The sequence below is a fragment of the Eubalaena glacialis genome, chromosome 3 (genome assembly GCF_028564815.1).
Source record: "Eubalaena glacialis isolate mEubGla1 chromosome 3, mEubGla1.1.hap2.+ XY, whole genome shotgun sequence".
In the NCBI taxonomy this organism is placed as follows: Eukaryota; Metazoa; Chordata; class Mammalia; order Artiodactyla; family Balaenidae; genus Eubalaena; species Eubalaena glacialis.
The window spans coordinates 76,006,808-76,027,646 of NC_083718.1; the positions used below are offsets into that span (position 1 = coordinate 76,006,808).

At 46.8% G+C, this 20,839-nt stretch overlaps 1 protein-coding gene across 4 annotated transcripts; it reads right to left on the bottom strand.

Annotated features, from left to right (window-relative positions):
- Positions 1 to 1,840: 1,840 nt before the first annotated feature.
- On the bottom strand, positions 1,841 to 18,869 carry LOC133088032 (low affinity immunoglobulin gamma Fc region receptor II-like). Of its 4 annotated transcripts, XM_061185808.1 has the most exons (8): positions 18,686 to 18,869; positions 14,066 to 14,086; positions 12,016 to 12,273; positions 7,483 to 7,737; positions 6,719 to 6,841; positions 4,430 to 4,486; positions 2,439 to 2,476; positions 1,841 to 2,325 (listed from the first exon to the last, which is right to left on the bottom strand). In XM_061185808.1, exons 1-8 carry the CDS (start codon positions 18,795 to 18,797, stop codon positions 2,236 to 2,238), a joined length of 954 nt encoding a protein of 317 aa, XP_061041791.1. In that variant the 5' UTR covers positions 18,798 to 18,869; the 3' UTR covers positions 1,841 to 2,235. The 4 variants fall into 4 exon arrangements, with proteins under 4 accessions (XP_061041791.1, XP_061041788.1, XP_061041789.1 ...); XM_061185805.1 differs by lacking the exon at positions 4,430 to 4,486; XM_061185807.1 differs by lacking the exons at positions 1,841 to 2,325; positions 4,430 to 4,486 and adding an exon at positions 3,024 to 3,161 and having other exon boundaries at positions 2,452 to 2,476.
- Between the last annotated feature and the right edge of the window lie 1,970 nt (positions 18,870 to 20,839).

A 20,839-nucleotide genomic window follows, 5' to 3' on the forward strand; every position in this document is an offset into this window, starting at 1 on the left:
TGGGAACATATGTATATGTATAGCTGATTCACTTTGTTATAAAGCAGAAACTAACACACCATCGTAAAGCAATTATACTCCAATAAAGATGTTTAAAAAAATAAAAAAAGAAATAAAAAAAAAAAAAGAAATACACGTGTAGTCAAAATAATCATCCAAGAATGTTGGTCACTGAAGTATTGTGTATAACAATGAAAAAGTGCTAATATTTAAAATGTTGGTTAAATAAAATATGGCATAGCATTTGTTCTATAGAATACTATATAAACCTTAAAAAAATACTTCCATGGAAGAGCTCCATAATAAACTATTAATCAAAATAAACCAAATGCATAAGCATATGTAAAGTGTGATCCCATTTATGGCCTTAAAAAAACTATAAATATGTATTAGATGCGTATCAAAAAAAAAAACAAATATACTCCAAATGTTCGACAGTGGTTACCCACAGAAGGGAGAACAGAATGGGGATGGGGGGCAAGGACAAAATGGAACTCTCAATTTTCCTCTTTATATTTCTGTTTGAGTTTTCATGCTCACAATGAGTATGAGTTTTTGCCTATGTGTAAAAACCTAATGTGATCCATATGCTTATACGTATCGCTATAGACAGGAATGTGGATTGACATCTTTTAAACCTTAGCATTAGATGCAAGCTTTTATATACAGAATGGATAAACAACAAGGTCCTACTGTATAGCACAGAGACCTATATTCAATATCCTATGATAAACCATAATGGAAAAAAATATTAAAAAAAGAATGTATATATATGTATAACGGAATCACTTTGCTGTACAGCAGAAATTAACACAATATTGTAAATCAACTATACTTCAATAAAAAAAATATTAAAACCGAAAAAAAAAAAACTTAGCATTGATTGTTTCTGATTTGTGAATTTATAGGTAATCTTAATTATCTTTTTTGCTTATCTGTATTTTAATTTTATTTAAAAAATTAGCAGAGTAAAATAATTTACATATAAATAAAATAAGTTGCTACCTTGTAATGTATAAATAAAGGGACATACATTGTTACTATAAAAATGGGCATGAGTATGTGAGCAAGAAAATCGCAAAAGAAGAACTATGAATGGCCAATACTCTTAAATGCTCTAATTCTAAAGCATGTAGTTTGGCATAAAGTAAGCCCCTCAATAACCCAGTAATTGCAATTACTATTCCTTATTATTATAACAATATGTGAGTATGAAATACAATATGTGAGTATTATAGAAAGCTATGGAAACTACCCAACAAAGGAAGCTGCTAAATCCTGATTGCAAGAATGTTGCACAGTGAAGCTCTTAGAGTCCCAGGAAAATGAGCCCTCTCCAAGGGCACCAACCAAACTCCCAAGGAAGCTGTCAGTCACGTCTCAAACCTACCGGGAACTTCTCTGAGAAGTTCACATCCTTCTGGTAACTATAATAGGAGAAGAGCAGGGCAGAGTCAGCAGTCTCCACTGAGGACTCATCTGAAGTTTGGCTTCCTGAGAACTGGTGTTTATTTGTCATGGGAGGAAGGGGAAGAAGACATGAAAACAAGAACACAAATTCACTGGAAGACGGATATTCAGTTTTTAGAAGAGGGATACTCGTCCTACACTCCAAATCTTTTCTCTCCCTCACTTCCTACCCATTACTACCTTCCCAAGATTCTTACCATTGAAAAGAAACAGACCCCAAATCAGTCTACACTGCAACCGGTACAGTGTTTAAAAGGTAATGTTGTTAGCGTAGTATTTTATTATAAAAGTAATACATGATCTGTACAGAAAAATTAACAGAGGAAATGAAAAGCACCAATAATTCTACCACCCTGAAACAATCACTTTTAATATATTGGCATATGTTAGTCTATCTCAACATTTTTGAAATCATACATACTTATCTAATTTTTCTCATGTAACCTGTAACATAATCATTTCCCATGTTTCTACAATCTCTTAATAAAGGTAATTTTCACTGGCTTTGTGGATGTATAACAGAACAGTCCTGATGGCGAGAAGTGCTGAAGCACAGAAGAAACCAGCAGTCAGTTAGCTGAGACCATATCGTCTGTGGCTTTCAAAACAGGGAGCTTCAGGATTCACATAGATAACTCTGGAAGAGTCATTCTCCTTTAGAACTGCAGCATCCTCTTCTCCTCCTTAAGAGGAATTCAGGACAGAAGACACCAGATCTTGGCCTCTCTGATTCTCTTCCCCAAGTCCCAGGCAAGACAATGAAAACTAAATGTGGTTCTGGTAATCCGACGACTCTGTTTCTTCCTCTGCAACTTCCGGATACGAGAGAAGTGAATAGGTGACTGTATTCTCAGCCTAGAGAAAGCAGAAAGGAGCAATGGGGATCCACAGAGAGGTCACAAGAATGAAGGCAACAGAAGAAGCGGCAGGGGAGAAGGAGAAGGGAGAAGGTGGCTGGGATGGCTTACCTCAATTTTGGCAGCCTCTTCAGCATCGGTGAGATTGGCTGTGGGCAAAAAGAACAGAGATCAGCGGGGGCACTGCCTACCTGCGCTGCTGCTTGAGGCCCAAACCAGGCTTGAGGCGAGGACCACTGAACCCCAACTCAGGCCTGCAGGCCAAAAGCTTCATCCCCTACCCACCCTTGGTATCCCAGACATGGCCTCCTGCACGGGCCACACTAGCAGAGGGAGGCGCTCATTTGTGCTGCACTCATTTCAGAGGATCACTGGGTTTTCCTCAAAGCAACCAGGCAGCTTCGGGGATCTGAGATATACTGGGGAGGAGATGGGGGTGTTGAGTATTAGAGTGAAGTAATCCAGATTTTTGCCAGCCACAGATGGTGGCCTTTCCACATTGGCCAGATGTAGTATATCTTTGTTGGAACTTTGAAGAATCTGACACTCCCTGATCTCATAAAGAAAGAAAGCATGAGAGTGAGCAAGGGAGGCTGGAGGGAAGGAAAGAAGGAAGCAAGCAACCCAGCCAGTACTCTCCCTGGTAAATATCTAAAACACATCCAAATGTCCTCATGTTTTTGCCAATAAACTCACTTTGCCAGTGCGAAAAGCAGCCTCAGTAACTGCAAAGCAGCATTCCTCAGGAAGTGGGGAGGGAGTCTGAGACAATGCATCTAGTGTCTTCATTCATCTCCAGGACACAATGAGTCCCTGTGTGCCATGCTCCAACTTCTGGAACAAACCACGTCCTGAATTCTCCTTCTAATGCATCCCTCAACCATCCCGGCAACCTAGCTGTGCCTTTTGGGAAACCATCAGCCCCAATGCCTTCCTGTGAAATAAATGCCTTGTGAAATATATTTATGCCAGTGTAGGTAGAACCAAACATCAAAATGGCTAATCCACTTGTGTTTGGACTTTCTTCTACAGCAGTTTGGCCCTGGTGAAGACTCTGGTCCATATCCCCATTTGGCCTGGCCACAGGACACAGGGGCCTTGCTCAAAGCGCAGCCGGAAAGCTGTGCCATTTTGCTCAAGCTCTCAAACCTGTTGGCTCTGCTCTGAGTCATACCCCAGCCATCTGAGGTGGCGTCCTCGAGGGCTTCTTTCTCCTTTCCGTTTCTGCTGTCTGGGGGTCCCCAGAGAAAGCGCCAGTTTCCTTTGTGCTCTGGCTTTAACTCCAGTCAGGAAGTTGCCTGGAATATTACTGCTCCTTTAACACGTTCCCACTTGGGCCAGGGGTTGGATGGTCACTGACTCTCAGAATGTCAGACCTGGAAGGGCTTAGCGATCATCCAGGCTAACCCACTCGTCTCCTCAATGAGGTGACTAAACCCCAAGAGGGGGAATGACACTCAAGATTCCATTTTATGATAATGACAGAGCTAGTGCCAGGCCTGCATTTTAATAAACCTACACGAGTGGGCGTTAGAACCAAGCTTTGCCCACAGAGTAAAGCCCACTAATGCACCTAGTACCCCAGAACTTTCTCAGGCCAAAATCTCCTCTTAATGTTCCACTAAGAGCTGAGCCCTGTTACCCTTACCCAATCATTCCACAGAGACAGACTCTGCAGCAAATCTAAGTTTTATTCCTTAGGGCTCTTTCTCCTTTCCTCTAGAATTTTATCCCCTTAATTCTATTTGCCTTAGTCTTACGACGTCTAACCCCAGTCCTCTGCCAGCTCTTCCAAAGCTCCACAGAAAGACCTAAGTATCTCTGATGTCCTGCTCTGGAAATATCCCCAGCATTTCTGACCCTGGAAACTCGCACAAGGCCCTTGCCTCTCTATCTAGGACAGGTGTTCATCTTCTCCTTATCGCCAGTGAGGTCCTCTTTAGGCCCAGGAGTTAGTCTCAGAACTGACCAAGAGATTTGAGCCCCTGCCCTCCTCCCACTGCCCCCTCCCTCTCCTGTGCTCCCAGCAGAACTCACACAAGCAGCTTCTTGATGCACAAGGTAGGATGTCATTGAGCCTCCAGAGGGGGAGCTGCACTCACCTGGTTCCTCAGGGAGGGTCTCTCCCATTTCCCTGTGCTCAGGGGTTCCTGGGAGAGCTAGGAGGGGCACATAGGAGGTTAGTAGGATTATGGGGTAGGACCCGAGTCTTCAGGACCAAAGACCACCAGAGGCAAGATCGGGTTAGAACCAACACACACCCTTCTCCCACACAGACGCCTCCCCCCTCCTCCCCACTCCCCAGGGACTGCCCTAGCCTGTAAAAGGGCTGGTCTAGAGAGATGTAAGTTGCCTAGGTTAACAGTAGGGACTCCTGGGACTCTCAGAAAGGCCATTCTATTGCATCTTTCTTAAGCTTGCTCTGCCTTTTAAAAAACACCTCTTTCTCTCTCTCGGTATCTCTCCCTGAATCTCTACATTTACTTATCATCAGTAACTGAGGTCTTGGCTATGAACCAATTGCAAAGTGCTTTGTGAGGTATTAGTAGTATTATTTTCTCTTTGTCAATGGCTCTGAGTCTTTTTTCCCCTTTACTTTCTCTGTATCTGGCTATCTTTAGCGCTTTCTCCCACCAGCAAGCTAGCTTTTCAGTGTTATGAATTGTGACGATTTGCTTATTAGATTTGTATGGCACCTTCCCTTCTCCCTCGGCTCTTTTACATTAGTACTATGGGGGAAGGAGGCTGCTTTCCAAGAGCTGAAGTTCTTCAGCTGATCAGTCAGTGAACAAATATTTATCGACCATCTTGCTGCGTGGCAAGCATGTGCTAGGTGCTGGCGGTGGGGGGGCGGAGGAGGGGGGAGCGCAGAACAAGGAGATGTGGTTACTGCCCTCCTGTGCTCTTGCCAACCCCTTTGGAATACAGCTTAGTTCTTTAAAGGTAGCCTACGTGGATTCCATGACCTGGAATACATCCTTCTGCCCTGCTTCTTCTCTCCTTTTTTTCTGCCTCGTGATTTATGGCTTCAATGGCATCAAACTGCCTACAGCAACCTCCTTACTCTTCCCATGATCCCCATCCTAGCCACAATGTTTCTCATTTCCATGTCTTGGCCCCATGCCTGGGATGCTCTTCTAGCCCTCTTTGCCTGGTTAACTGCTACTCTCAAACATCAGAACTCTCCTCCATAACGATAACTCATACTATGTGTGATACTATGTGATGTTTGCTGTCTGTTAGCTGCCGACTCATTCACCCTCATAACCCTAGGAAGTAGGTTCTATTCGTGGCCTCATTTTTCAGATGAAGAAACTGAGGCACACAGAAGTTGAATGTGATGAGAAAAACAACGTTTATTTTCCTGAAAAAACAACTTTGTTTTCCTGAGTTGCTGCCTAGGCATTTTACAGTATGATAACCTGCTTACACCCAGAATCGGAACATTTAAGATAAGGACTTGAATTTAGGATTCCCGCCATAAGTTCTCGCTTTGCTTTTCCTGGGGCCCCTTTTAAAATAACCACTTAGAGTTAAGCCCGCAAAATAGTGTCCTCCACCCCAATCACCTTATAAGTAATAGCTGCTTGCTACACTGTTCTCTCTCTCCTGCTCACCCATGACCTGGGACAGAGGACTGCCACCCACCCCCTTCCCATTTCTGGGATCTGTAAGTAGCAAGTCTTGTGACTCTACTTCCTTTGCGTGAGTGTACCGAAACTGTACTTTCAATCAAAATGACCCCAGGGTTTTCACTTTCACCAATCTGGGAAGTGAAATCAGATGCTGAGGGAGCTGCCAAGCCCATGTGGGTGGCTTGTGCCTCCTCTTTCAGCAGGTCATGATCGGCATATTCTTAAATTAATACACCAACTCCATCTTCTCAACATATTGCATAACTCACCCAACGTTATCCAGCTGGTGACCTGAGGAGCTGGGATTTAAACTCAGGCAGTCTGGCCCCACCAGGTGTGCTTCAGTCACGACACAGCACTGCATTCCTGTGAAGCCTTCTCTAACTGCCCCGGCCCATGCTGGGTTGCGCCAGCTCTTCCGTCCCCCGTCATAGCCTTTGCATTCTCTAATACTGGTCTTATCCCCTCTAATTATACTGATCTATTTGCATTTCAGTCTTCCCCACAATATTATGAATTCCCTGAGGGCAGAGACTGAACTTCTTTATCTTGGCATCATCCACAGAGTCTATCACAGTGCTTGACACATAAGCAAGTTTGTTCAGGCCTGTCAAATGAATGAATGAATAAAATATGGGACTATATTTGAATGCTAAGGATTCTCTAGCCCAAAGATAAGGGTTCTAGCAATGTTTGGGGTTAGGGCCTTGGCTAAGTAGGGACTGATGACAAGAGGGACCAAGAGGAGGCACAAACCTGAAATCTGCTTTCGCCTGAGGCAGAACCAGGCTACTATGGCACCAGCAATAGCCACTGCAGCAATCCAAGCGACTACAGCCACCGCTATCGTCACCGACAAGGAGTTGCTCAAGCTGGACCCTGGGGAACACAGGCATCGGAACAGGCAGTACCCATCTCTGTCCTTCCTCCAACGCAACACTCACTTCCCCCCTCAACCTCGCCTGCACAGGATTTCTGGAACTGGGCTTGTGCCTCTCCTATACCCACGTTTCTCTGCTAATCAAATGAAGGCACGCTGTTGAGTGTGTAAGGCAGAGGGAACGGTTCCTCTTAGTCCTCGGGGATGGCAGGGAGGATGGACCTGACACCTCCACCACTGTACCCAGCACAGCCTTGAACCGCCAAGGACATGCCATGCCTTTGAGAGTGAATGGACATATCATGAGACATGAGAAGAAATTAGGAAAACCTCAGCTCTTAGGAATGTCCAGGAGCTTAGACAACTTCTGCACCAATGAGATAGCTCTGTTCCACTGCTGGGCTTGGTGCGATGGGGCCTATATTTCAAAGTGGAACAAGAGCCTTGTCACCTATCACCTGGAAGCTGAGGGCTCCAAGCTCTGGCCAATACTTAGCAAGGTGTCATGCCCCTGCCCTTTGCCCCAGAGCCCAGGTTTGCTGCTAGGGCATTTCTCAGATCTCCCTGTAGGTCCATGTGACCTTACCCCTAATTGTCTAACCCCTCTTCTCCCCTCCTTTCATCTTCACAGAGTTCCCACCTTGGACAGTGATGGTCACAGGCTGTGATGAGTACAGTGTCCGCCCAATAAATCCCGTGCAGTGGTACTCGCCACTGTGACTGAGGTTTGCTTGTGGGATAGAGAAGTTGGAACGCAGATAGGAAAACGTCTTGGATTTTCCATTCTGGAAGAATACGACCTTATTCAGAGGGCTGTTTTTCCAGCTGTGGCACCTCAGCACAATGGGCTCCCCTTTCTGGAACACAAGGCTAGGGGTCTGGAGCAGCAGCCAGTCTGAAAGACACAAAGGGACCACAGGACACAGGAGGTCTTGACTCAAATCTGACACTCTGACCATCCTTACTGGTGGGCCACTGTGTGTGGAGGGAAGAGCTTAAGTTTGGAATCAGACACTCCTGGTCTCTAATTCTGGCTCCATCATGTATGAGCTCTGTGATCTTGGGCAAATAATTTAACTCTTCTGGGCCTCCGTTTCCTCGTATGTGAAAATAGTCACAATAATCCCATTAGCTATCTACAGTAGTTCCTGGCACATAGTAGGTGCTCAGGATATGCTTGTCTTCCCGTTCCTGTCCTGCCCAACAGGCCTCTGCAGGAAGGATACAGGAGACCCAATAGTACACTCCCTTCCCTGAGGGAGGGAGGGAGGGAGGGAAGGATCCAGTCTGACATAGGAGACAACATGTGAGGGGGACACAGCAGAGTCAAGTGTCTTTGGGGAAAGTCACGGACATCTAACAAATATTAGCTTATTTGGTGCATGTTAGTAAATGTGGAATTTCACTTCAGCGGGGACTTTAAAGGCAGCAGTGACATGGGTGGGCCATTAGCCTGCTGTGTACATTTTTCCCCCGATTTTCATCCTTTTACTGAGGAAAAAGATATTTAATTTCTTTGTCGTATAGGGAATAGAGGCTAAGGTGGGTACTTATAATCTGACCTCAGCCCACGCACTCCTTTTTCCTAAAGCTATAGAACAGAGTAGAGTTGAAATTGGAAAGAAAGGGTAGAAAACAATAGATACGTTGGAAGGGAGCCGGGACATGAGAAAGAAATGACAACAGCCACACGTGTGCTAGTCAACCACGCTTAGCCCCTTCAGCAGATCAGAATGATGCCAAAAAAGTCTCTACACTGGCTGCTGAGCCTGCCACAAATGCAGGTGAAAATGTTCAATACTGAGGGAGGGAGTGACAACGAAGAGAAAACTCTGGGCCACGGCTACAGTGGGACAATCCAGAGGGAAGGTGGGGAGCACCAGATCTTGCTACTTGGGTCACACAAGCTAGAAAACCCCACCTCTCCCACTGGGGAGGCACCCCTGCGTTCCACCCATTTCCTCCCATACCATCCTGTGTATTCCTCCTCTTGAGGAACTCAGGCCCTGGCTAGACATTCCACTCCAGGATTAGGTGAGCAGTCCTGGTTCCCTAGACTGCCTCTTTTATAACGGTTGGATTGGGGTAGGTGGGAATGCTGAGAATTGTGAAGATTTTTTTAAATGAAGTAAAACCCGGAGAAAATGTCAAAGCTGCTTCCATGTAGCACCAGCAACCAATTCTTGCACTTCTCCTCCCTGTCTGGGTAATCCCCTCTGCTGAAGGTGCACATCATTAGAACAGCACTTTCTTCTCAGCAAAGTCTCTACTGGTACCAGGTCGTAACCTGGACAGTGGAAGTGTCAGCCTTAGGCTGGTTTGTGCAAGAGGGCCACCTTAGGTCTCCTCGAGGACAATTTCTTGGTGCAGATCTTGAGGGCAGGGCCCAGCTTCATGTTCACGGCACTCACGAGGTGTTCTTTAAGTCAAAAAAGGGCCTTTCCATCCATCTCCTGGGAACAAAACTCCTCTGCAATCTCCTGGAAGCCTTGTAGAGAAACAATAAACTCATATACCTCCTCTGCACTCCAGTGGCTAAGATTACTGGACAGGAACACAGGGTTGATGCCATGAATCCTGGTGTAGGCACAGCTGTATGGAGGTTCCCTGGGTCACATTCCCCATGTCCAGCCCTCACCGATAAAGGCCCAGGGACATTGGAGAGAGTCCTTTACCATGACTGGAATTCTCTGAACCCCAGCTAGAGTCCTCTTGACCCCTGTGGCACTTGCCCTGGATCTTAGCATGGATGATGGCAGAGGAGCTGTAGCTGGGTCCGCACTGGTGAACACAAGCATAGTGGGCTTCCTGAAACTCTTTCATGTTTCTCCTCTTCAACCAGAACTGGCAGCTACAGTTCACGCTGTACCTTTTAGTACAAGTCATGGAGCAGAAACTCTTGGACTCACAAAACTGTTCTCCAGGACTGTACTTCCCACAGTACTGGAACTTCAGGAGATTTGTCTTCTTGACTACTCAGCAGATGGGCTGTCCCCTCCCCAGGGGTCACCTGACTGATTCTCATTCAGCCCTGTCGGGAGGCCAGTCTGTAGTGGCTTTGCAGTAATGGAGAACAACACACTGGGACAGGCTCTGCTCCGTCCTGGATACCAAAGCCCTCAATCATGTGGGTGAGCATCTGGGGCTTCACAATGGCTTGTGGAGGTTTGTTTGAGTCACCATTTATCCGGACACCATGGCTAGTGTAGGAGGAGGTGCTGATGGGCAGGGGCCACGGCTGCTAATTCACTGCTTGGTGAATTAGCATTCCCACTGGTCACTAGTTCAGCTTCTTCTCCAAGCCTGCTCTCCTCCTCCATGGCCTTGGGGCTCTCTGCTACTGGAGAAGCCCTGGCAGGAGCACGGAACCCAATGTGGAGACACCATCGCCCTCCTCCGTGCATTTGGCAGCCAACGTCTGGGTTTGCCCGGCAGGTGCACGGACTGCATGCAGAAGACAACAGGGACCTGGGGGAGGCTAGAGAAAGAGTGGAATAGCGATCTGGGTGGAGCTTCGGGCTGAGCCTGTTGTCCCTCAGTGCCAAGTTCTTTACCTGAACTGCATCTACGTGGACTCCAGCAGCCTGAGCAGACAGCCCCTCCTGCTGGACGACTGCCACTGCCCTAATAGGCATCAGGATGCGCTGAGAAGCTAGAGGCACATTCTGGGCCAAGGTCTGGTTTACCTGGAATAGGTTTCCAGCTGTGGTCGTAGATGCATCTGGGCCTGGGACAGGTTGAGGGGGAGGAGGTGGCGTTCCCCAGTAGCACAGATTGGGTCACAGTGGTAACACTGGGAGAGCTCACTCCGGGATTGGCTGGTGAGCTGGGAGGCTGATGTTGTGGCCAGATTGACTGAGGCCGGGGTGGTGTTCAGCTGCTGCGTTGTGCTGGTGTCTGGGGGAGCTGGCCTGCTGACTAGCAGCAGTTGCGGCCACTAGATGGCAGCCAGGCTGTGCAGCTGGGCCTGCTGAGCTGCTGCTGGACGCAAACTGGTGGAGATACTGAGGCCCACGGAGCTGCCCCTGCAGTGCCTGCTCTGCCTGCTGTTCATACCGTAGCCCTGAGCTGTCTGGGAACGAGCGCCATCACCTGAGTAGGGACTCGCATCGGTGCAGTCGGCATTCTGTTGACTCTAGTCTCCATGATAGTGGTTCAGGGTCCCCATGGCTGCTGCTCTGGCATCTAGCTCTTCACCTAGGTCCTTCAGGGCGGTGTCCACCTCATGTGCCAGGGTTCCTTGTCAACGCACCTGCTCAGTCTCGGGGGAGGGATCCCTCACCTCCACCCCTTCCTAGAGAGGCAGGAGCACTGAGGTTGAGGCCCTGCCAGGCCTCTGGGGCTTCCCTCCAGGACTGTCTTTTCCTGCTGAGCACAGAGGGTAGAGATTGCAGGCCTGGAGCTGCAGGCCCACCGGGCCTAGATACCTTTGAGGAGAATTTGAGAATTGGGTGAGGGAAGGGGACTAAGTGAAGAATAGCAATGACAATATTCATCATAATCACACTGCAGCTTTTCTCTATGGAGAACGTATTTCTTGCCAGGAGCTTTGGAGGATCATTGATCGGTTCAGCAAACATTTATTAAGCCCTGTCCTGTGCCTGGGGCTGGATATAAAAGGTGGTTAAGACACAACTTTCACCTCAAGTTGCACAGAGGGCAGGGGGACCAGGGAAATGCTGATTCTCACCGGAACCTGATGGGGGAGGCAGTAGTATCTCCACTGAGCAGATGAGGAAACTGAAGCTCAAAGGTAAATGAAATCATCATGTTTATATGGCTAGTAATTTCCAGGGCTAGGATTCAGTTGTGGTCTCTCTGTGCATTCGACTCTGCCATAAAAATGGAAGGATTTCTGTGAATTAGGGATTTCCTTCTGCTTCTCTCATACCCTGCTGCCTGTCAGTGGCCTTGTCACCTTCTTGCTCAATCAGCCCTGAGACAAAAGAGCCCAACATATTCTGAGAAATCTCTTAGGAACTTCCACCTCAACACACATACTAAGCAATGGGGTGCGTGAAAAGGGAAATAAGTGGACAAAAACCCCTTCAAACAACTCACAGCCATGCTTCCCAGTAAGCAGGCAATTCCCCTTTCCGAAAAACTTCTGCCATGTAAGCATATTTCTTCTATCCTTGTTCTCCCAGACTCTCCCAGGCCTTCCTCCACTGACCAGAAATCACATCCAGATGCACAGGGTCGCTGAGGCTGGTCTGCTCTCTCTGACACCTGTAGTCTCCGCTGTCATTGCTGCTGGCCTTAAAGCTATAGCTGGGCTGGTTCTGGCTCTGGATGGAGCTCCCATTATGGAACCACAGGGTGAGGTTGCCTTCATACAAGTTGGTCCCCTGACACATCAGCGTCACGTCATCCTCCTTGAGCACGTTGATCCACGCAGGCTGAATGTTCACCACAGCCTTCGGGAGACCTGCTGAGGGGCAGAGAGAGAAGGCAGCATGAGGAAAGGGACCCCAAGGGCCTAAGCAGACCCCAAATCACAGATGATGGAAAACTGTGGCCATGCTGGAGACATCAAGAGAGGAACCCAACGCAGAACTGTTCTGCAACTAAAGGCAATTCCTGCAACTCATGCAGCCCACACAGGGGCCCCCAGGAACCCAGGTTCTCTCAGGGAGCTTGGCTCCTACTCAGGGGAGAGGACAAGAGGTAGGGGAATGGGAGAGGGGGCAACACACACACACACACACACACACACACACACACACACACACACACACGCACATACTACACATGTTTGGGGAATCACTTTCCTCCCCTGTAAGCTGAGGCATTTGGACACTAGTGGATAAACTCTCTCCACAGCTGGAAGAAGACAAATGGGGACATCTGATGGAGGTGCCAGGCTGAGAGTCAGGCATCACGTTTCTGTTCTGACTTCTTCCATTTTTTCTTTTTTTTTTGGAATAAAAATTTTTATTCGTATAGTTGCTGTGCCATATTATATAAGTTACAGGTATACAATAAAGTGATTCACAATTTTTAAAGGTTATACTCCATTTATAGTTTTTATAAAATATTGGCTATATTCTGTTGTACAATATATCCTTACAGCTTATTATTGTTTTTTGAATTTTAGAATTTTATTTATTTTTTTATACAGCAGCTTATTATTAGTTTCTTTTTTCCTTAAGATGTATTTATTTCTAAATAAAAAGAAATAAATACATCTTTAAAAAAAAGAATGGAAGAAGTCAGAACAAAAAAAAAGATATACTTATTATTATTTTATTTTTTTGGCTGTGTCGAGTCTTAGTTGCGGCATGAGGGATATTTGTTGCAGTGTGGGATCTTCAGTTGTGGTGCGCCGGCTTCTTTCTAGTTGTGGCGTGTGGGTTCTCTCTTCTCTAGTTGTGGCACACAGGCTCCAGGGCGTGTGGGCTCTGTAGTTTGTGGCCCGTGGGCTCTAGTTGTGTGGGCTTAGTTGCCCTACAGCATGTGGGAATCTTAGTTCCCTGACCAGGGATCGAACCTGTGTCCCCTGCATTGTAAGGCAGATTCTTTACCACTGGACCACCAGGGAAGTCCCCATTCTTTATCCTTTAGAATAGACCTGTCCTGACACCCAAGCACAGAGGAGTCTCTGTGGCCTCAGAAGAAAAAGAAAGAGGAGAAAGGCTGGCAGGCCAGTCTAGGGAGCCCTGCGTTCAGTGGCCCAGGTAGAGCCCCACCCCACTACCAGTCCAGGGAGGTGGAGAGGTTAGTGGTGCAGAGAAAGCAGTGTCCAGCAGTGTTCATCCCACCAAGCTGCAACCAGTGGTATCTCCTATTTGTGACCAAGGGAACAGGCCCTGAAGCCTTCAGATACATGCAAAGTAGAGGATTTATCAACCCATGGGGTTAACCTAAGCAAATCATGTGATTTTGCATGTGGCTGAAACTAAAATGGCCTGGGTTCGTGATTTACTTTGGAGAGAGGAAGGCAACTGAGACAGAAGACAGTTATTTTCTGTGACAGAATCTGTGAGGTCTCACTGGAACAGGACCAGAAAGGCTGTGCCCCGTGGCTGCCCATCCCTGGCTTCCCTGGGAGGAAGGGAAGGAGGAAGGAGAAGGGGGCAGGGCATCTTGTGGGAGCAATTACTCTTTCCAGGCTCTACCTCAGTCCTGGGTTGCTGGTGCACCCAGAGCACCTCCAGACAGGGTGCAGGGAGCAGAGAGAGAGAGAGTAGCTGGGGGAGGGAGAGGATGTGGTGAGCACTTACCAGGTTTCCCAGCAACAGGAGCTGTAAGAGAGAAAGCAAAGATCAGCCTACTTTCTCATTAGATATGATGATTCATCATTATAAATAATCACCTCCTTGCAAATCCCCTTAACTCTCTTGCCAGTCTCTGTCTGCATTACGTTCCACCTGGGTTGTCCATGCCTTTACTTCTTCAGCTGTGTGTTAATGAAATTACCACATAAGCAGGCAGGTTGGTATCTCTGTAAATTTACTGTCTCCATATTCAAAAGGACACTAAACTGCCGTTCTGACACTTTTCTCTAGTACGTTTGCTCTGCGGCTCTTGGTAGGGACACTCATTTTTTCCTCACTCCTCAAACTGTCCAGTCCTCTGCCTCCCATCCCATCTCACTCAAAGATGATGCCTTCCTTTATCCTTCACAGAGAAAACAAGCGCAGTTAGACAGGAGGTCTCACATCTTCCCCCAACTAAATCATCTAACCTATTGCATCTCTATCCATCTTCCTTTCTTGGTTTTCACTGGGGACATCTCTCCTCCTATCTGTGGTCAGTCTCTATCCTGGGTCACATTCCCTTTCACCCGCTCAAGGATTTTCCCCTCTCTGTTATTCCCTTTCTCCTCTGCCTCACCCATTTCTCCTTCTCAGCTGGACCTTTCCTATCAACATAAATATATTCCAGGATCTTTCACTGAAAGGAAAAAATCTCACTTGACACCACATATAATTCCAAAATTATTTTTCTGCTCCCTTTCCCAGTCTGATTTCTCAATTCTTTTTCTACAAAGGCTGTCGTCATTTCTTCTCTTTCCAATCACTGTTTCATTCTCTGCAATTTGAACTCTGCCCTCACCAGTCCACTGAAACTTTTCTTGTCAAAATCGCCAATGATCTCAATGTCAAATCAAGTGGACACATTCTATTTCTCTCCCAGGTTCCCCCATGTAAGTGTATATCTTCACCATCTGCCCAGGTACTCGTGCCTGAAAACTCCAAGTCCTCTTTCATTCCTCTCTCTCTCCCAAACCCCATCGGCCTTTGCACCAGTAAAGTCGTGATCATCCTGCTTCCAGTTAGTTCTTGAATGCGTCAGCTTCAGTCCACGTCCACACTATTTTTAGGTCACCAGCAGCTTTCTCCCATCTCCTAACTTATCTCTTCCCTTATTTTGTTCCCCCGACAATTCATTCCCCATAGAGAAGCTAGAGTTATTTTTTAAATAACAAATCAGATAATATCACCCTCCTGCTTACAAGCCTTCAGTGCTCTTCCTTTGCTCTGAAAATAAAATGTAAATATTTACAAGGCCACACCTGACACAAGCCCTGCTCACCTCTCCAGCCTCATCTCGAGCCACACTTCCCCTACTCATTGAGCTCCAATAACACCAGACCTCTTCACATTCTTCAAACTTGGGGCTTTTCTGTATGCTGATCCCTCTACTCTAAACCTGCTTCCTTTGTATCTTCAGATGGCTTAATCCTTAACATGCTTCAGGTCTTAGCTTAAAAGTCATTTCCTCAGAAAACTCTTGCCATATCATCCTGTTAATGTAGGCTGTTCTCTCATGTCCCCTGCAACAAGTGTTCTTATCAGAGTATCCTGTTTACAGCTTCATAGCCATTTTCCAATTCACATTTATGCATTTGTGTTCCTTTATTTACTGTTTATATCCCTCAGTAGAATGTAAGCTGAAAGAGGGCAGTGGCCATATTAATTTTATTTGCCAATGCTCTGGAAATCATTCATTGAGTCCATCTAGGTGGGAGATAAGAGAGCCAAAAATTGCGTTGACAATAGAACGTAAAGATGAGGACACGGGCATGAGAGAAATTTAAGAGGGAGAGAGAACGTGGCACTTGAAGAGATATGGGGGTCTTGTAAATGGGTGACTAGGAAAAACATTAGTTGTGTTCACACAAATATAAATGTTAGGATGAGAAGAACATTTGTGAGGGGAAGATGATAGTTGGATTTTTTTTTTTAATTTATTTTATTTATTTATTTATTATTATTATTTTTTTTTTTTGGCTGTGTTGGGTCTTCGTTTCTGTGCGAGGGCTTTCCCTAGCTGCGGCGAGCGGGGACCACTCTTCATCGCGGTGCGCGGGCCTCTCACTGTCGCGGCCTCTCTTGTTGTGGAGCACAGGCTCCAGACGCGCAGGCTCAGTAATTGTGGCTCACGGGCCCAGTTGCTCTGCGGCATGTGGGATCTTCCCAAACCAGGGCTCGAACCCGTGTCCCCTGCATTGGCAGGCAGACTCTCAACCACTGTGCCACCAGGGAAGCCCGATAGTTGGATTTTGAATGTGTTTTGTTTCTGAGCTGACAAATCAATTTGGAGGTCTCCAACCAGCAGGTGGAAATATGAAATTGTACTTGACACAAACAAGAAAGATAGGTTTGGAAATCATTGACACAGAAGTGATAGCTGAAAAGCAGAGTGTGTAGGGCTGACAATGTGGCAGTGCAGGGAACGGGTAAAGAAGTAGGACTAAGAGGAGGAGGAAGAGAAGAAACAAGTAAGAGATGAGAAAAGTAGAGAGAAGTCACCTTCCATTTATTCATTCAACAAATATTAGTGAATACTAAATATGTTCATACTCAGTATAACTGTGAGGGAGGCAAAGACCTTGTGCTTTAGGTCAGGAAGGCTGTCTCTCTTGTTCAGTGATAAATCTCCAAGTCCTAGAACAGAGCCTGCACATAGCATTTATTTAATGTTTAAACAAGGCAGTTTGTGGAATCTTGGAAAGCAGAGAATATGTGTACACACTGCCTGGCTCTAGATGAGAATCTACTTTTAAGAGTAGAATTGGAGCTTTATAAAGTAGGCAATGGAGCAGCACTGAAGTCATTTATGAAGTACAGTGACTCAGCCATAGCTGTAGTTGAAGAAGTCATGGCCTCAGTGTGCAGCATGGATTCGGAGAACAGGAGACAGGACAGTCAAGACTGGATCAGAAGGTGGTGTAAAAATGGAGTTACTGAGCAATGAAGACCTAAATATGGCGGCCCAGATGAGAATGGAAAAGATGGAGTAAATCCTTGTGACTTAGCAAAAGGGCAAATGGATAAAAATTCCAAAAGTCTCTCCCAGGAGTCTTGTCTAGGCATCACATTGGTATCACTATAGCAGAGGTAGGGAAGCATGCCACTACTCCAGGCCTGAGCTTCTCCATACGAAAAGTGAGGTAGTTCAGTGCTCCTTTTTCATGCTATTCTGCTTCAATCCATTTCATCCTGCTCAAGGGAGGATACTCTCTCTTCCTCACCTCCACCTCCTGCCCCAGTATCATCCAGCATTGAGGGCCAAGGCTCCCAGAGCTGAACAGATTTTACTATCGATCATAGTACATAACTTGGAAAGTGGCTGCATGTCCTCTGGGACCACACTGAAGCAGATTTGAGGGTAGATACTCTAGAAATTGAGCCTGGGGAGACATTCCTGGCAATAAGGCTCCCCTACTCGGCCTTCCCTAGACTCTTCCACCCACCAGCACTATCAGTCCCTGGTCCCTAGCTCACAGCTGAGAACATGGTCAGAAAGGAGCGCTCAATTGCAGCCTAAGATCCTGTCTTTCTATTCGAACGGTGACAGGACGTATCCCCATGTTTGTGAAGTGCAAAGAGACATGCATGATTCCTCTGGTCCCACAACTGATTCTAGAATTGCCTGGCTTATGTATTCTCTGATCCCCATTCCCTGGATAACCCACACCCTCCTGTGCTTTTTCCCAGGGGAATCTCCTTTCACATAAAGAGAATACGCTTCTGCTGCCTGAAGTGGTTTCAGGAGCACAGAGAACAGCCACTGCCCCCAACCACAATGTGTTCCCCCCACCTCCTATTTGCCTAAGACAGCATTAGCCCTCCCACCTAAGATATGGTCCCAGTGAAACACAAATTTCTAAGGAAGGTAAACACCTTGGCCACTCATTAGTCCTTCAAGTCTAGGTCACTAGACTTTCCTCACAGCTGGCTCCGCTCTGGGGGGTGGCAGAGCACCAGGGACTTTGGTGCTGAGTGAAATTGGGCAAAAGACTTAAAAAAAAATGAACTCTTCTGGGCTTCCCTGGTGGCGCAGTGGTTAAGGATCCGCCTGCCAATGCAGGGGACACGGGTTTGAGCCCTGGTCCAGGAAGATCCCACATGCCGCGGAGCAACTAAGCCCATGCGCCACAACTACTGAGCCTGCGTTCTGGAGCCCGCGAGCTACAACTACTGAGCCCACGCGCCACAACTACTGAGCCCGCGCGCCTAGAGCCTGTGCTCCGCAACAAGAGAAGCCACCGCAATGAGAAGCCCATGCACCACAACAAAGAGTAGCCCCCACTCACTGCAACTAGAGAAAGCTCGCGTGCAGCAAGAAAGATCCAACTCAGCCAAAAATAAATTAATTAATTAATTTAAAAAAAAAGAACTCTGCCAATTTCATAATTTGCCAAGGCCAGCAAGGTTGTCAGAATCTGATTTTTATCAGCCTGCCTTCACCCTCCTGACTTACCTGACGTGCTTCCCGCGCCAGCCCTCATCCTTGCCCAAAGCTCAGCCCCAACCGAGGTGGCAGCAGCTGAGTTAGAAAAGCATGCCTGCCTCTGTCCCTGCTCCACTGCCCCTCCTGGGACCCTGCCTCACCCAGGAATAGCAGAGCCGTCCACAGTAGCATGTGGCCCAAAGGATGGCAGGATGTGCAGTCAGCTCGGTCACTCCTGGCAGCAGGGAGGGCTAGGAATGAGGGGATCCCCATCACCTCCTGGAGAGAGCAGGTTGGCTCTGACAGCCCAGCACGGCAGACACAGACTTCTCTCGAGGCTTGACAGATTCCACCCCAGAGAACAGACAAATTCTGGAGTCCAAAAGAGGAAGTGAAAAGAAGTGCTGTTTTTGTCATTGGCTCCTCCCCTTCCACCCTCTTTCATCTCAACTTTTCCCTCCCAGAAGTTTCAGGGTTTCCCAGAATCAACCTGGCTCAGTCCCACTCCAAATTCACAGAAAATGTGGAAACTGGGAAACAGATTCTCCTCTTCCTCTGGGGCCACAGCTGGGCTCAGCCTCTGGGAGAAGAGGGGAATAAATGGTCACCCAAACTCAGCTCAGAACCTCCTGTCTGTCTCTCTGCTTAGAAAAGGCGATGGAGGAGAGTGAGTCACAAGACTCCCCGTACTTCTAGATCTATTTAGAGGCGCAGACACTGGCATCAGACCCCTCCTGATATCGAGCATAGCGACTTGAGGCCCCCCCCCACCATTTGATTTTCTTTATTATCATAATCCTGACTCTGTTTTGGATTGTGGAACAAGGACAAAGACGTGTGTCAGAGTGGCAATAGGATGATCACACCCATACTCTTATTCCCCTTTGTCGTTCACGCTTGTACTCATTCCTCCAACAAATATCTTTGAGCAGCAATTAGTGCCCTGGTTCTTTATCTTTCTTACCCATCACTGTTCTTATCACTATGGCATGGTCAAAGAGCAGGGCTTTAGAGCTGTGTAAGTCTAATTTTGAATGACAGGTAGCTTCTCAGAACTACAGATTCCACATCTGTATAAATGAAGATTAGCATGCCCATCCTTCAAGCAGGGTTTCTCAGCCTCAGTACTATTGACATTTGGGGCCAAATAATTCTCATTGTGAGGACCTGTCCTATACACTGTAGGATGTTTAGCAGCATCCCTGACCTCTACCCACTAGATGCCAGGGGCACCCCCTAGTTGTGAAAATAAAAATGTCTCTAGACATTGGCAAATGTTCTCTTGGGGACAACATTGCCCCTGGTTGAGAACCACTGCACTCAAGGTTTTTGAAAATTAAAAGAGAATTTGCGTGCTAGCAAAGTCCCTGGCATGTTGTGGGTATCCAGTCAATGCTAGTTTCCCTTTTTTGCTTTCTGTTGTCATCCTCATCAATATTTGTTCACCCTCAACATCCCCAGAACATGAGTTGCTCTGAGATCTCTCTTGGGGCCCTCTGCTGGGGCCTCTCTCCCAAAAGCTCTCTCAGGAAGCAAGCTGTAATATTCAAGGAAATGACATTGTAAAACCTGTTCTTATACTCTGTGGTCTTCAGAAACCTCAACAGCTCCACTCCTTTGGCCAAGGCTTTTCTACTGGCCCCGTTCTACCCCACCTCCCACCCCCAATCTACCTCCAGCCCTTATCTGATTTTTAGGTGAAAAATTTATTTAACCACTGAAAAGACTCCAGTGAGCTGGAGTCTCTCACTTTAAAAGTTAATTTATATAATGGGACCCACACATTGGAGCCACCCAGTGGACCAGACCACATCACAAATCTAAACCTAAGTCAGCCGGCACTTACAGGAAAAACCTGTCCAGGGACGTAACATACACCAATCACAATCCTCCAACTCAGCTTTACTTAGCTTACTTTACTCTAGAAATCAGGACCTGTTAGCCTTATAAGGAAATTCCCAACCTCCTAGCCAGTCATGCCCTGTCTCCATGTTGCCTCTTCTGAAGCTCTATAAAACTTGGTCTTGCCCAAATCCCTTGGGAAGAGTTCTCCACTGCTTATGAGGAACTGTACTACCTCAATCCATGGCTTGTTTTCCCTTGAATAATCTTGTAACTAATTTGTTTTAGTTTTATCATTGGACAGGTCAGGCATATCTCATTTTATTGTGCTAACTTAACTGCACTTTGCAGATATTGCATTTTTTACAAATTGAAGGTTTGTGGCAACCCTCGTTGAGTAAGTCTATCAGTGCCATTTTTCCCAACTGCATTTGGCTCACCTTGTGCCTCTGTGTCATATTTTAGTAATTCTC

Coding starts and splice junctions, on each gene's coding strand:
- LOC133088032 (XM_061185808.1), bottom strand. CDS start 18,797: ATGGGGATCCCCTCATTCCTAGCCCTCCCTGCTGCCAGGAGTGACCGA. Junction 14,087..18,685: donor GACGGCTCTGCTATTCCTGG/GTGAGGCAGGGT, acceptor TCTCTCTTACAG/CTCCTGTTGCTGGGAAACCT. Junction 2,477..4,429: donor GACCCTCCCTGAGGAACCAG/GTGAGTGCAGCT, acceptor TTTTGCCCACAG/CCAATCTCACCGATGCTGAA.